The sequence below is a fragment of the Phaseolus vulgaris genome, chromosome 1 (assembly GCF_000499845.2).
Source record: "Phaseolus vulgaris cultivar G19833 chromosome 1, P. vulgaris v2.0, whole genome shotgun sequence".
Taxonomy (NCBI): domain Eukaryota; kingdom Viridiplantae; phylum Streptophyta; class Magnoliopsida; order Fabales; family Fabaceae; genus Phaseolus; species Phaseolus vulgaris.
This window is the reverse complement of record NC_023759.2, coordinates 18,367,445-18,383,162: the sequence shown is the minus strand read 5'-3', so window position 1 is coordinate 18,383,162 and position 15,718 is coordinate 18,367,445. Positions and strand designations below refer to the sequence as shown.

The 15,718-nt window shown below is 30.8% G+C and overlaps 1 protein-coding gene across 2 annotated transcripts; it reads right to left on the bottom strand.

Annotated features, from left to right (window-relative positions):
* Window positions 1-7,052: 7,052 nt before the first annotated feature.
* LOC137813720 (SAGA-associated factor 29 homolog A-like) lies at window positions 7,053-13,402 on the bottom strand. 2 transcript variants are annotated; one of them, XM_068616126.1, is made up of 9 exons: window positions 13,113-13,402; window positions 9,869-9,962; window positions 9,717-9,793; window positions 8,600-8,709; window positions 8,250-8,335; window positions 7,934-7,987; window positions 7,599-7,752; window positions 7,449-7,462; window positions 7,053-7,363 (listed from the first exon to the last, which is right to left on the bottom strand). In XM_068616126.1, exons 1-9 carry the CDS (start codon window positions 13,228-13,230, stop codon window positions 7,261-7,263), a joined length of 810 nt encoding a protein of 269 aa, XP_068472227.1. In that variant the 5' UTR covers window positions 13,231-13,402; the 3' UTR covers window positions 7,053-7,260. The 2 variants fall into 2 exon arrangements, with proteins under 2 accessions (XP_068472227.1, XP_068472228.1); XM_068616127.1 differs by having other exon boundaries at window positions 7,068-7,363; window positions 8,600-8,733; window positions 9,702-9,793.
* Window positions 13,403-15,718: the final 2,316 nt, after the last annotated feature.

Sequence of the window (15,718 nt, the reverse complement as noted above, 5' to 3'; positions counted from 1 at the left end):
ATTACTATTGGAATTTTCTAATAATATTATTTTCTTTGTGTGGGTTTTGTCTCTTTTATTGTGTTTGTTTTAGGTGACTCATTAGAAATTATAACATGAATCTAGTAGGTGAAATTGATTACCTAATTTTGCTTCTTTCAAGTGTCTTTTTTCTAACTTTATTTTGCACTTTCGAGTGTTTTGTCATATCTTTTGATCTTTTGGTTTAACCTTTCGTCTAAACCATTCTTAGTTTGTCTTTTCAAATTCCTAGACATTGTTTCTTATAGTTTTCTTTCCTAAATATTTTTATAAGTGCATTTTGTATTAATGCCTCTTTCACTTTTAAAAGTAATTATTGGTTTAGATTTAAGGCAATTTTAGTACATTTATGTAGTACTCTTTTGAACAATTTGAGTGACCATTATCATTGTGAAAATTTCGTGCATATTTTAGATAAAAGTCTAAACACCTTTTGAGTGAAAACGCTTAGGTGAATGATTAGGAAATTTCTTACTAACCCATATTTTAGTATTTTGCTTTCTTGGTTTGTTTTGTTCTTAGTTTTGTTAGAATGTGCATAAGTCCTCCAAAGAGTGTGAACATGGAGAGAAAACAAATGACCCTTCAACAACTCCAAGATATCATGGAACAACATAGGTTAAAAATCATAAACATTGAAAGAGAAAGGAAGGGTGAAAGAAGAGAAGAAGGCATTCAAGACCTTCCTCCTATTATGAGAGTGAAAGGGGTGATTTCTACAACCAAGAATGGGGAATCATAAAGAGAGAAAGGGTTGCACATCAGTCTAGACGTAAAGAAAAATTCAACAAAATCATGTAAAAATTTATAAATTTGCAGTTAGTTCCAATCATTTTCTTTTCATTTTATAAATTTATATATAATGGAAGATAAAGTAGATTAAAATTTTCTTTTCATATAAACTTTGTAATTTGGATATTTTTAAAGTTGCTTCTTTATAGTATGAAATTAAGCTTTATTTTGGTGAACCAAGTAACTAGTGATATAAGAAGAAAAAAGAATGTCAATAATCACTTGGATGATTTTAAAGATTGTTTGAGAAGACGTTTATACTCACTTATTATAAAAAGAATTTGATCCTTCAACTTCAAAAGGTTGACAGAAGGTTAGGAAAGTGTGAAGGGGTATTAAGGAGATGGAGATGCTCTTTGTTAAATATGAGATTGTTGAAGGTTTAGATCCAACCATGGCAAGGTTCATGATGGGGATAAACCCAAATATTCAAGATGTTGTGGTGATGGATCGTTTTAGAACTTTAAAAGAACTTATTCATCAAGCTACTAAAGTAGAGATTCAATTTAAAAGGAAAAGTTTCTATAAAAGATCTTCATCGTCCTACACATGGAAAATAAAAGGAGGAGGAGAAGGCATATTAAGGTAACTATTCTAAAAATCCTCATGCTGCTTCTTCTTCCCACCATAGAACTCCCTAGACTTCTTATTATCACAAAACTCAAGTTCCTTATTCTTCTTCATCAAAACCCCATGTTCAAGAAAAGACAAACACCGTTCAAGAAAAGACAAGCACCACAAAAAGTTTTAGATTTTAATTTTTGGACATTACTTCTAATAAAAAAGGGTTATGGTGATAAAGAATAAAGAACTTGAGTCTAGACATTCTTCTCCATCTTCTTCTTCCACTTCTAGTGAAAGTTCCTCTAGTAGTGATGAATGAAAACTTTCTCTCATGGAGGTGGATTTGTTAATAAAGAGATGAATGCTAGGATATGTCCAAAAGGATATTGATGATATAGAAAGAGTAAAAATATTTTGCACATTAGATGCGTCATTAATAACAAAGTTTGCCTCCTCATCATCATTGATGGAAGAAGTTGAACTAATTTAAGAAGTTAAAGGATGATGGGAAAACATAAACTCCCCACCATTCATCATTCAAAATGTGCAAATACAATGGTTGAATGAAGATTGAGAAATTAATGTTACTAAACAAGTGCTCATTAGCTTCAACATTGACAAGTATAAAGAAGTTTTATGTGATGTGGTACCAATGCAAACCAGCCATGTATTGTTCGGAAGCCTATGATAATATGATAAACATGTCTCTCATGATGGCCCTTTCACATTTAAGAATAGCGGAAAAAATCCCTAAAGCCTATCACTTCTAAATAAGTGAGAAGAGATAAAATGGTGATGTGGCAAACAAGGGAAGATGAAAATGAAGGCTCTAAGAAATAAGAAAAAAAAAGAGAAAAAAACAAGGTGACTCTCTTAGCTTCCACAAAGGAAGTTAGAAAGGTACTATTTGCACATAAACCCTTTTATTCTTTTACCTATTGATGTTTGTTTCATGTCCTTTCAATTTCCAACTTTACCTTTGTTATGCTTGGAAAAACTTTTAAAGGGATATGTGGATACCTTCCAAGACCCTCCTAAAAGATTACCACCTTTAAGTAGAATTGAACATCAAATAGATCTTGACCTTATATACTTCTAAAATGGACATTTTTTTTAGTATAAAAGTTTATAAAAAGCCTTATATACTAGGGACCTTGGCCAATTCAATACAAGAAAAATAGAAACACATATAAGACCCAATACAAACAAATAGAAAAAATAATTATTAGAACCGCTTAAGTTCCTTTCCATCTCTTGCTTTTCAATTCCAGTCTCCTTCTTTTAATCCGTGTCTTCTAGTTTCCATTATCTTTGACTATTTTCGCTTGTCTTTATTTTATCTTATTTGAGGGTTATTATTTATTTCAAGGTCTTTAACTAATGAGGTCCACCAATACATGGTTGGTCCTTGAAAACTAAGTGTATCCAGGGATACTCTTCTCTCTTGATGACATTCAAATATTTGTTCTACCTTCATCTCCCAATCGAAATATTCTTCAACATTTTCTCTATCATTAGAGAGAAAAAGTTCGACCTTAGTTTTTTTTTTTTTTTTTTATAGTAATCCATGTTATGGTGACTACTATACTTCTCTTCAATGTGGGAATGGTGTTCTAGCATCTTATATTTTCTTCTACTAGGTCCTTCCACATCTCGACTCTTAGGTTTTTCATTAATACTTTAATATTTAGACAACATATCTTTCAACTTAGATATTTCTTTTTTTTGCATTTTTTATTTCTTCTTGAAGGTTTGCACCTTGTCTATCCGAAAACTACCTTGGACACGAGACTTATTGACACTAGACTTATGTGAATGATCATTCTTTTTTTTTGGTTTTGAAAACAAAAGTTTGCAAGAAGGTTGAAGGGTTAAATATTTTTCTAGGTTCACTCCCAAGAAAGAGAGATGAGTCATTGTGACTGCTTAGGTACCAAGTCTTTCCTGATTCCCTCAATTAGCTTCATCAGTCTCCCTTAATAAAAACTTCAATTAAATTTTTTAAAGAAATTAAACTTAAAAAGAAAATTAAAGACTTTACAAAAATACATTAGATGTTAAACAAAACATTAATTTTAAGCTATTGTTTTCTAAGTGAGGCTTAGAAACACTTGTGGACTTCTTATGACACACTCACTTATTAAGCGTATTGAATGGAAATGAACTAAGACTAGACGAATCCTAGTTGAGGAAGAAAACTTGGTGGTGGGCTATGTTAAATCAAATTCAATTAAGTTAAATCCCAGTCTTTTTACTCGACAAGCGGACTCGTTAAATCAAATTCAGTTAAGTTAAATCCCACTCTTTTTACTCGACAAGCGGACCGAGTCAACTGTAGTATAGTTGAGGGTTAGCGTATCCACAGAGAATTAATGATATCAAAGTATAATTATCTTTTAAGATGAAGTGATATGTAAAATTGAGTTGATTTGCATGTAATACTTATAAATATCAACTATAAATAATAACACTAATAGACATTTAATCGAGAGGTGAAGTTTAGACAAATCACTGAAGCAAGGAATTAAAAACATAACACATATGTTGGGATTAAAATAGCTTTATGAATTTCCTTTGTTATTGTTATTTATAAATGCAATGTTTTAATCAAAGTCAGTGTTCCTATTTTGGCCAAACCAAACCGATTTATCGCACAAGTTTATCTAGAGCAATAAGTCACTATTATGACTTACATCTGCATTAGGATGGAACATTTCACTATAGCCTTAACTTCGCGCTACGACCATTGAATCCTATGGTTGGTTGAACAGAGTTCAAAAACATGAAATCGTTATTTAATAGTGAGCATTAAGCACACTACCAGACCCAAAGAATTTGAATATAAAAGAGAAATATGCATCTATAAACAATAATAACTCCAAAAATATCACATAGCCATTTAATTCCAACAAGATAGATTTAGCAACTAATGATAAGATCTTATAGTGATAGTTCAAGATGAGAAACTAAACACAACAAACATGAATCCGTAAGTGTTGATACCAATTTGGTTTCAAGATTTCCTTCTCCATGAATTAGTCTTCACTTCTTCTAAGGTTTTTGTTGGACATCTCAAGGGTCCAAGCTATGTATGATGAAGTCTTGTGAGTCTAGATAGTTTTTGTTTTCTTTTGTTTTGTGTCTATGATTTATCTTTTGCTCTATGAGATGATGAATCTAAGAAAAGTTTAAAGTTTTTAATTTTTTTCTTTTCATTAATCAATTAATTGAATGTTTAATTGAATGTTTTTAATTAGTTCTTTTCAATAATCAGTTGATTGAAAACACTTATGAATTTTTTAGTGATTTTGGTAATTTGTTCAATATGTTAAAATTGTACTTTAATGTGTTCAAGAAGATGAGTTTTTCATTCCAAGTTCTTGTTAACATTTGGTAAAAAATGGTTTTGTACTGGTAAGTTTATTTAAGTAATGATGCATTAGTGCATTAAGAGATTGATTTTGATAAGCTGTATTATGAAAATATGTATGTCAGAATATATAAAAAGGATCTTTAAGCTTTCAAAAAGTTTACTGAGATAATTTTCGTATTCAAACCTGTGAAAATGTGTTTCAAAACTGATTTTACAAGTTTTCAACAAAAAAGAATTCTAAATTTTTTGGAGTTTTTCATCATCATCTTGTGTTGTGAAGGATTCTTCACTATTCTGAAAAGCAGAAAACCCTTGCTATGGCTCTTTGTTTTCTATTTTCAGGTGATTTCATTCCTTTAGTAATTATTTATTGTCTTTACATTGTATTACAATTTAAGCTAGGATACTTAAAGATAGGATTTCTCGGGGTGCTATAATTTGTAACAGGGTGTTACTTGGGTAGAATATATTTTTGTAGACTATTTCTTCATGCATGTTCTTCTCCTATCTTCATAAATTTTGGTATTTCTAAAAATATTCCTCTGTAATATTTTGAATTATGTAATTCGGAAGTCTTTTTTTAAATTCGTAATTAGCTTCCGGATTACATAATCTGAAAGTCTTTTTTCAAATGCATGACTAGTTTTTGGATTACATAATCAGAAAGTCTTTTTTAGCTTCCGGATTATGTAATTCGAAAGTCTTTTTTCAAATGCGTGTCCGGATTAGATAATCCAGAAACTACTCTATGGGATGACACGGGAAAGACAGAAAGGTATTTTTACGTCTGTATAGAGATGGCAGAAGAAATAATAGAAGTGCAGGAAGAAACAGTCATTTTTGTAGGGTTTAATAACAATATTTTTGTGTGTTCTTAGTAAAGGATTGTGTGTTTTACTGAGAATATTTTAGTATGACGTGGTAACTAAATGTAGTTATTAAAAAAGAGTAAACCCTAAACCAATATAAAATACTTGTATTATTTATTTATTTTTTGCTTTTTGAGCGTGTATTTAAATTTTTGTTGGATTTGCATGTATAAATAGAAGAATATTGATTGTGTATTCAAAACAAATTTCTAATAATTTCCGCGTTTTGATGTTTCTTACTTGTCATTGATTTCTACTGTTTAATTTTCCATTTCCGCAGCTTATTTTGTTGTTCTTTATTTTACTCACTTGCACCGTTAACAATCAATATTCACCGTTTAATCCTTGTTTTAATGGATTAAAATTCATTTTTCACCGTTTAATCTTCTTGAGTTTAATTGGTTCAAATCTCGTTTTAATCGGTCATCCAATTTCCGTTTCTATTTTGTACATATGCATAGTTGTGTTCATCACTATTTGTGCCACTGTTCTTCAAATTTACGTCAATTTCAGTGTTTTATAATTTCAAATTCATATATTGTCACTAATTATACGTTAATATTTTTAGTTTATGCTAATCACTTATACAAAATAATATTAAAAAATTTAATTTAATATTTATTTAGTTGTTTGTAAAACATATTTAAGCTTTTATCATTTCAAATCAATTTATATTCTTATTTATTTTACTAATCTATATTAATAATAATATTATTAATATACATTGGTACACTACTACTACTCCCAAAGAATTTCATACATTCTATTATTCCATATTATTATTTATGTACTTTTCAATTTAATTCATTACTTAAAAACTCTATAATTCATAATCTAATATTATTTCATAAATTTTTTATTTCAATATTATAGTTCAATCAATAATTTTTTTTATTTATTATTTAAATATCAAATTGTCCGTATACATCATTAAAGTTTTCAAACTACATTACTTATTTCACAACAAAATTGATTTTTTAATTATTCAATCAATAATTATACCTATGTTAATAATTTAGCATACCTTTTTTCTTGTTTTCTATTTTATTAAAATTTTATAGCACTTTTAATAATTAATCATTATTAATTTATTACTTAAAACCAAACTCAATTGATGTTTATTTATTTTAAGTAGTTTTATTTTATCATTTATCCCATTATATTTATATCTAAAAGCATAAAAATCATATAAACATTTTTTATTATTTATTTCAATTATTATTATTTATTTTTAAAACTCTTTTTATCTTTGTCTAGAAAAATAAAAAATGTACATTTTTTTTAACAGTTCATTCCTAATTTTTTTTAAAAAATTAGGTTTAATTGGAAACAAAATTCAGATGGCTCTCTTTCTCCTATTAATAATATTATATTGACTCTTCCTATTAATAATATTATTTTTTATATTTTTATTTAAGATAGGAAGTATAAAGTTGTCACAAACTAACTTTGGATATTTTATCATTTATAATCAATGTTGAAGTAAGGTGTCCTTCTTACATGCTTGGAATGTCAATCTTGAAAAAGCCATAACAGCATACTAACAACTGTCACATATGCAATAGTCTAGTTTCTACTTTATACACAACTATAGATAGTTTCTACTTTAAACACAACTATAAATAGTTTCTACTTTAAACCTCATTGGCGATGTCCTTCTGGAAGAAGAACCACCTTATGGAAGGGCACTGTCCTTTGAGGTAAAGATCCATCTTCTTCGTCATCATCAAATTCCAACACATAGCTGTTCCAATCACCGCAGAAAATAATCCACCATAAGTAGGGAGAAAACAAACACAAAAATATAAAGGATAGAAATGTATACTTACTCCTCAGTCTTCCTCTGCACAGTTACGAAAGGTTGAAGAATAACCAGAACATACGAAATAACATTGGTCAGTATTAAATCTGAGTCACACAATAATAGAAGGGAATCAGGAAATAATCTGACTATACTAAAGAAAATGAGAGATTATTACTCTGCGAGGGCCTTGAACAACTGTTGCTTTATAGAGTGCTGTAGTTCCTGGATAGACCGCCAAAACATGTTTTCCAGGAGGAAAATCTGGAGCACTTGAAGGATCATTGCTCTTGGGAAAGGCAATGATATTTCCCATGGGAAGCTTGTATTGTCTGAATACAGAAAGAGAATCAAATGAAGTAAAATGTCATTCAAATGGAGTAACAATTTAATACACATGGAAAACATGAAATTTTTCCATGTAAGTTTAAAATGGTACTTCAAGCAAAACAAGTAGATGGCACATAACTTTAGGTAACTGAACATGACAAAACTCCTAATATGGTAGGTTACCTTTGACCATTGCTTTCTTCGTCATCTCCCGGTTCCTCATCTAGTACTTCAAATCTGAAAAACAAATCACGTCATGAACATCAAATAAACTAAAGAAAGAGGAGAATTAAAAAACACTAATGTCAAAATGTTCTCTTATTGATTACAAACCATACACAAGAAACAGCTCTTAACAATCTTTTTCCTTTGTGAAAAAAAAAACCGCATCAATTGCAACAAATCTAGTTTTTAAGTCATAACCATAGAGGAGGTGGGTAACTACCCAAATTAATATCAAATGAAAGAACAAAATTAAAAAAATTAATATTATACTTACTCCTTTGATTCCTTGTCAAAATGAATCACTTTTACAACAAACCATTCATCCTTATCAGCATTTCGTGGGGTGACCCTTGCTGCTACCTGACAAGAAATTAACTTAAAGGAATAAAACATTCATCCTTATGCATAACCTGGTGAGAGATACTTAATAGATTTCACCCAAAAAAATGAATAACAGAATTACAACTGTGAACATCTAAATGAACTAAATTAACTAACTACAACTGAATTTCTAACAGTTTCAAAAAAGACAAACTTATCAAAAGCAATGTACTGCTCACACGTGTGCAGTATAACTGACGAGCATTTGATTCGTATTCATCAAACTTCAGCACAAATGCATACCTGTTCTCCTTTAAGATTGGCACAATTTTCAAGATGATTTCGCATACTAGGAGTTAGCCTTGAAATATCTGACTCAGTCTTCACTCGTTTCCTTTTCTGCTCATTACCTTCTGTAACACGTATACAGTTAGAAGCTAGACTACATAAATAGAAACTAGCATTCAAGGAAAATGAAACCATAATATTAACAAAGTTTGAGAAAATTATTTGCTTCAACCACAATAGGTCCATAAATGCTTTCACATATTTGTCCGTATTTTGATTCTCATGTTTGTATAGTCTTGCTTTATCAACTGAATGTTGTACAAAATCATTACCATATTGTTGGGACCAATGCATCACCATGTATTATCTGGGGATAACAAAAGCATGCAAAAGCACTCTTGCTAATGAGTTATAAGTTCAGCTAACCTGCACCGCATGATTTCCGTATATATACCCAGCGCTTATTTATTCTACTTACACCGTATAGGCAGAAAAGGAACAAAATGTAAAAATATAACTAATACACAATTTTCAGTTTTACTTAAAATTACTCGTTAGATTGCCCTCCCTCCCCTTTTTCTTCATGTAGCAGGACTATACAGGATTGGCCAACATGGCAGCAGAGATGAGTATCCAAAGAGTAGACTTTACCTTTTCCTGGAAAAGAAAAAAAAAAGGAGGGAAAAAAAAAGTTTAAAAAGACAACCAAAAATTTACAGCATCAAATGAATTGAAATTTGGCATAGTTGTCACAAAAATTGTCAGATGTTCGTTTCCTCCCGTTATTTTATTTACTTCCCACTTTCCTTCCCCTGAAAAAGCATAACTCTAATGCTTTAGAGAGTTTACTTGGGTTCTATAATGTTGTTCACAATCATACCTAGTAGTCTCTTTGATTAATACATATGACACAAATAAAAAGAAAATATTAAAAGACCAACATACTAAAAGATTCTGATCCGTTTATAGTATTTATTTTGTCGACAAATTGTAAATGTCTAAACCTATATATTTCAAGTGAAAGATGAATATATCTATTTTAAGGATGAATTCTAAATGTTTAAGCTTAAGTACAGATGTGATTATGTTTCAAATGAAAGAGGAACATAATTGTCACAAATTTGAGGCAAACCTATTCTTCTTCGTGTTTGCCCCTGTGGACCTGTAGGCAGTATTCCATCAATTTGGCTTAACATTAAGTTGGAAATACTGCAGCCAAAATCAATATAAGAATCATATGCTATAGAATGCCAAGCCTGGACAGTATGGACAAATTAAACATACCTTGCTTCACTTTCTGAAAGATCTTTTGCTTGAGTGTACAACACTTTAAGCCTTGTCAATGAGGTATCCCCAGGTTTCTCAACCATTTCAGGAGCTGTATCAAAGTGACAAGAAAGTATCAACAACAAAATAAAGAGATATAATTGGAGAATACAAGAATAAACATCAAATTATGATTCTCAGAAATGGAAACAAGTGGAGCCATTCCAGTCTAGCAAGTACAAAGAGTATTTGGCTAGTCAAACTAGAGTCATTCTAAGTAATGGCTCCCAGTGACGAACTAACTCAAATCTTAAAATTTTAAGTTTCATATCCAAAAGCATGGAAACTAAAGCAAGGGAATTTAAATTTCAACTAATAATGTTTAGTGTGTCATTACTTAAAATCCCTGAAGTCAAAGAAAGTTTCATGAACAAACAAACCCAAATCATAAGTTGGTTGTTAGACAAATATAAATGAATGTTTTATCATGTCTCATACACGTTCCCTCACTCAGGTGCATTTGTCCTTGAAATGTGCATAATGAAGTAGCTCTCCTACCTTGTGCTAAAATTTAACTTGTTATTAGTATGGGGAGGCTCTTATACCACAACATGAACCAAGAAATCCAAATGCATCATAAGGTGTTAGGTGAAGACATGAATGATTTTACTTAGTGGAATAAGATTTTTGTTGCTATGGTTGTTTATATATATCTTTCTTCAATAATCAATATTTATTTAATATGCATATTTCTCATGTATTAAATGTTTGCATTTGCTGGCTAACTGCCTTGTCTTTAAAGGATCATTTATCAAATACCCAAATTATAACGGAAATATGGATTTTAGATTACATCTCAAACTCAAAGGATTGTTTGTTTCCTTAATTCAATAAGTTTTCCAAAAACTCTTTCGAAATTAACCAAATCAACATTTCCATTATAATTTGGATATTTGATAAATTATCCTTTTAAGAAAAGGAATTTCACAAACAGAAGCAACATTGAATACATGAGAAATGTGCATATTAAATAATATTAATTATTGAAGACCAAAATATACCAAAAACTACAGCAACAGGAGTCTTACTCCACACTTTGAAAACATGGACTACACAGTACTATTAAGCTCAAGTTAAAAACCAAATTCTCAAAGATATTATTCACCATAAGATCGCTTTTAACAATTAGCTTTTTGCCTAATCCTACCCCTTTTCACACAGAACCAGAATTTATGTAAATGTTGACCCTTCATAAACATATTGTTTTAAATTATACAAAGAATTTCTTTTGAACAAAGGGTATCTGAATGTATTCAAATATTTGGGTGAATTAAAAGCCTTTCTATTAAAATCACCAACTCTTGTTAAGTTTCAACATTTTTAATTCAGAAGAATAGAAAATAAAATATACTCAGTTATAACACATTAGCTAATACATTTTAGCAGATTATTGGTATACCAAGTAAAGATCATTGAATATAACAAAAATGTTTTGATTCATGGAAAATGACTCACTTATAAAGAAATGGTTTGCAAGTTAATCCCTTACGCCATCAGCATAAAGCTAACTTGTGTAACTTCTATAAACTTGACTTGTAGAGTTAACTTGTAAATCTTCAAGTTTACTTAATAGAAAAAATTATATTAAAAAACTTATTTAATAACATATAGGCTTCACAAAATACTCTTACACAACAATAATTCAATATTTAAACTTTACAATATAACAAAATAGCAAAACACAATAATAAATTGTAAAAGTAAATTAGTAATGAATAAGATCAGACAACTAAACAACCAAATTATACATAAATTCATAAAAACAAAAGTTATTAAAGTGAAAACATATTAAAAAGGAGTTAATTTCATCAAATCCTTTGAGTCAGGGTAAACCCTATCATTGCAAGGTCAATGAGGACAAAAGTTAAAGTTGATTTCAAACACATAGACTCGTTTTATTACTTGCGCATTTATGCCTAAGTTTACCACAACAGAAGTTGACGGAGAGCTAACTCGTTTTGTCACCTAAAATCACAAAAGTTGTAAGAGTTTAAGAGTTAAGTTGAGATTGACAATCATGGTTGCAACGTTTCATAAAAATAAGCCAAGAAATAGGCAGGCACAATGAAGGAAAGCATTATAAAACTTAGGTTTTAATTTATTGCTGAACTCTAACTTGGTTTTAAATTATTGCTGAACTCTAACTTGGCTAAAGCTATCCACTTTTCACAGGCTTAAGAACATGACATAATCCATTTCAAGTCTTGCCCCATTCCCACAACTTGATGTCTGTTAGAGGTTTAATTGATGATCAATCACTGTTATTTAGAGCAAAGTATATTTTAAATGTTTCTCTTAATATGTTCTCTTCTGGACTCAAACCACAGTTCACATGCCCATATTTAGAGCTCCCATCCAAACTCATGCAAATCCAGCTCATGAAACTGAAACCAGGATTCTACTCAGCCAGCTGAGATCCAGCCCAAACTGAGGTCCGGACACAACCTCGAGAAGATCAAGCCAATGATGCTCAACACCATTGAATCCTGTAACCCTCATACTGTTATGGATATCCAACCATCTTACCAAGGGCGTTCAATATTCTCACTAATATACCCTTACTTTCTGATTATGCATGGAAGTGCCTTTAAAGCACATTAAAAGCAGTGTCCCACTCGAAATTCAGATTCTGATAACATTTCCTTAGGTAATCTTCTGTCCTTTTAAAGGGGCTGACTTCCATTTTTGCATACTAGCACTTCTATTGATGTTCATAACACTTGCCATGACCATATTACATTAGGCAAACATGTTTATCATACCATTTTCTCTCTTACCCTTTCCTTCCCAAGATTTTATCTTATTACCAATCAGCACAAGAAAATCACTTTTTTTTCATGTATGAAATACAAACAAACACGTTAGTATCTATGCTTGTGAAATTCAAAATCTAAAAGTAATTTAAAAAAAAATCCCAATCCAAAAAACGCTTAAAACCAGGGCATTTTAGAGGGTAATAAAAGTTGTAACTCCTCAAAAGAAACAGCCAACACACAAAACAGTTTTTTTTTTATAATTTTATATTTTAAGTTCTATTTATCCAAAACTAAAATGGATAAAAATAAATAAAACAGAAGAAAGAAACACCTGATTTACAGACATACACATACACATGATGAACCTAAAGGATCACAAAAAGGACGAAAATGCAATACTGAAAAAAAAAAGCAGAGAGAAAAATATTGAATAAGAGAGAACTGACTCGTTTGAAGCTTCTTGTGAAGCTTGTTGATTTCTGAGAGAATCTCCTCCTGTTCTTTCCTTACCCGATCGAGCTCCTTCGAGTTCTCCAATAGCGAGACAACGTCCGTAGACGACATCGTTTTGATCGTGAAACAACAACGACGACAAAAAACCAGATTCTTCCAACGATTCTGCTCTCCGACGTTGCTATCCAATTAAATCGAAAATCCAGAGCGGAATTGAAATTTCTAATATTATACTTTTTTTTCAGCAAAATTTAAAAATTGGAATGTTTTGCTTTTGGCTTCCGCTTTCTCTAAATATTATATATATATATATATATATATATATATATTAATATTTGGAAACAATTTTATCTTTGGTGTTACAATAAGATAATTGGAACTTTTGAGCACCCAAACAATCTTCTCTCACAGCATAAGCTAATTTTGGGATAAAATATATCTCTAATTTATTATTAAAAATAACTATATCATCTCCAATTGAAACTGTATGTTACACGAAAAATTAAACCTCAGATTCAGATCAACTAATAAAATACTTTTAGTAAGAAAAACCGTTTTTTGGTTTATATATGCCTACTACTGCTTTGTTTACTTCTTTTTACCTTTTTATATTTGGTAAAAAAAACGTTTTGTCGTTGAAAAATTAATTAAAAATAAAATTGATATGCATTATTTACGTGAAAAAAATACTTAGGTTTGGATTCGGGAAAGAATGTGTTTTGATTGGAAAGGGATGTGTGAAGATTATAAGGGAGTAAATTTAAAGTGTTTTATTAAGAGAATATTAATTATCAAATTATACACAATTATTGTATGTAAGTATTGTATGATATTATACGACCTAAATTAATAATGATAGAAATATCATATCAGTGGATTCCTACCTAATTAATTACGAGAAAAAATATTTTTATATGTATATATTTCTTATGCATGGATGAAGTGATGTAAATACACGCAAAAGAATAAGAAATATCTTTTTTTCTTACTATGTTTTTATATATCATTTTCTTATATGTTATCAGAGCACCGATCTTGGTGTCCTGACAACCTCTCCACTTTTATCCCTTAAATAAAAGAGATTATGTTTGGCAAAAAAGACATAAGTTACGATAGAAACCTCGTACAATTCACACACTTCATCATCATATATTTCAAATGTTAATCTGCTCTCAGGCTCAACTGCGCACATCTCATCTACGGCACAATTAAATTTCATTACAAAATCACTCTAAAAAATGTTCTTTGCGTTCCTTTTAATTTTAATTTCATCATGTCCGTCAGTTCACTAAATTGTTGTGTCGTTTTTACTCCACATGGTTGCATTTTGTAGGACTTGACTACGGGGAGGATGATTGGCTCGCATAAACAATACGCAGGCTTATACTACATGACTCTGATTTATGGCACAAGCACCTCGAACATCCTTCTCCGACATGACTACAACTTGCATCTTCCTTACTACCCTATCAGTAATAATTGTAGTATTTCTCCCAAAACTAAACAGACAAGCTACGTTTCCTTTAAGCACAATAAAATCTCATTCTCCATTTAATCTATTGCATTGTGACATTTGGGGTCCTCATAAAACCTCAACTCATCTTGGAAAACGTTTTTTTCTCACTATAGTCGATGACTATACTAGATGTACTTGGTTATTTCTTATGAATAACAAGTCTGAAACCCAACATCTCTTATAATCATTCATTACTTTTGCACAAAATCAATTTCAGGCATCTATTAAAACCATCCGCGTTGACAACGGATTGGAATTTATTTCTATGCGTAATTTTTTTCTCAAAAAAGGTATTGAATGTCAACGCACTTGTGTCTACACTCCTCAACAAAATGGAGTAGTAGAATGCAAACATAGACACATTTTAAACACAACACAAGCCCTCCTATTTCAGTCTTATTTACCATTATAATTTTGGGGGAATGCGTTTTAACCGCCACATATATCATTAATCGTTTGCCAACACCTTTACTGAAAACTAAATCACCTTTTGAGATGTTATATAATTGCCCACCTTCACTTTCTCACTTAAAAACTTTTGGTTGCCTCTCTTATGCAACTGTTGTTTCCCCTAAGCAAAAATTTGACCCGCGTGCTCGACAATGCATCTTCATTGGTTATCCTTTCAATCAAAAAGCATACAAATTATTTGATATAGATGTAGACACTTTTTTTACAAGTCGGGATGTCATCTTTCATGAAAGTGTTTTTCCATTCTACCAACAGTTCCAGACGCAATCCTCACCTCCATTACAATGTATTTTGCCCTCTATTGACATTGACTTACCCATTCTTGTCCAACATTCACTTGATCAACCTTGTTCTCCTACTCGTCATAATGCACTTGAACCCCCAACAAACCAACATTCTTCTCCTACTTGTCACAATGCACCTAAACTGTTGGAGATCCCACATCGACTAGAGATTAGAGCCTTTCATTGTATATAAGTGGGTGCAAACCTCAACCCTATGAGCCGGTTTTATGGGGTTGAGTTAGGCTTAAAGTCCACTTCTTAATATGGTATCAGAGCCATTTTCGAGCCTATCCTAGCGAGTGTTTGTGTTGGGCCTATCGTGCCACCC

Coding starts and splice junctions, on each gene's coding strand:
- LOC137813720 (XM_068616127.1), bottom strand. CDS start 13,230: ATGTCGTCTACGGACGTTGTCTCGCTATTGGAGAACTCGAAGGAGCTC. Junction 8,336..8,599: donor CCAATCTTAAAGGAGAACAG/GTATGCATTTGT, acceptor ATTTCTTGTCAG/GTAGCAGCAAGGGTCACCCC. Junction 7,988..8,249: donor TTTGACAAGGAATCAAAGGA/GTAAGTATAATA, acceptor TTTGTTTTTCAG/ATTTGAAGTACTAGATGAGG.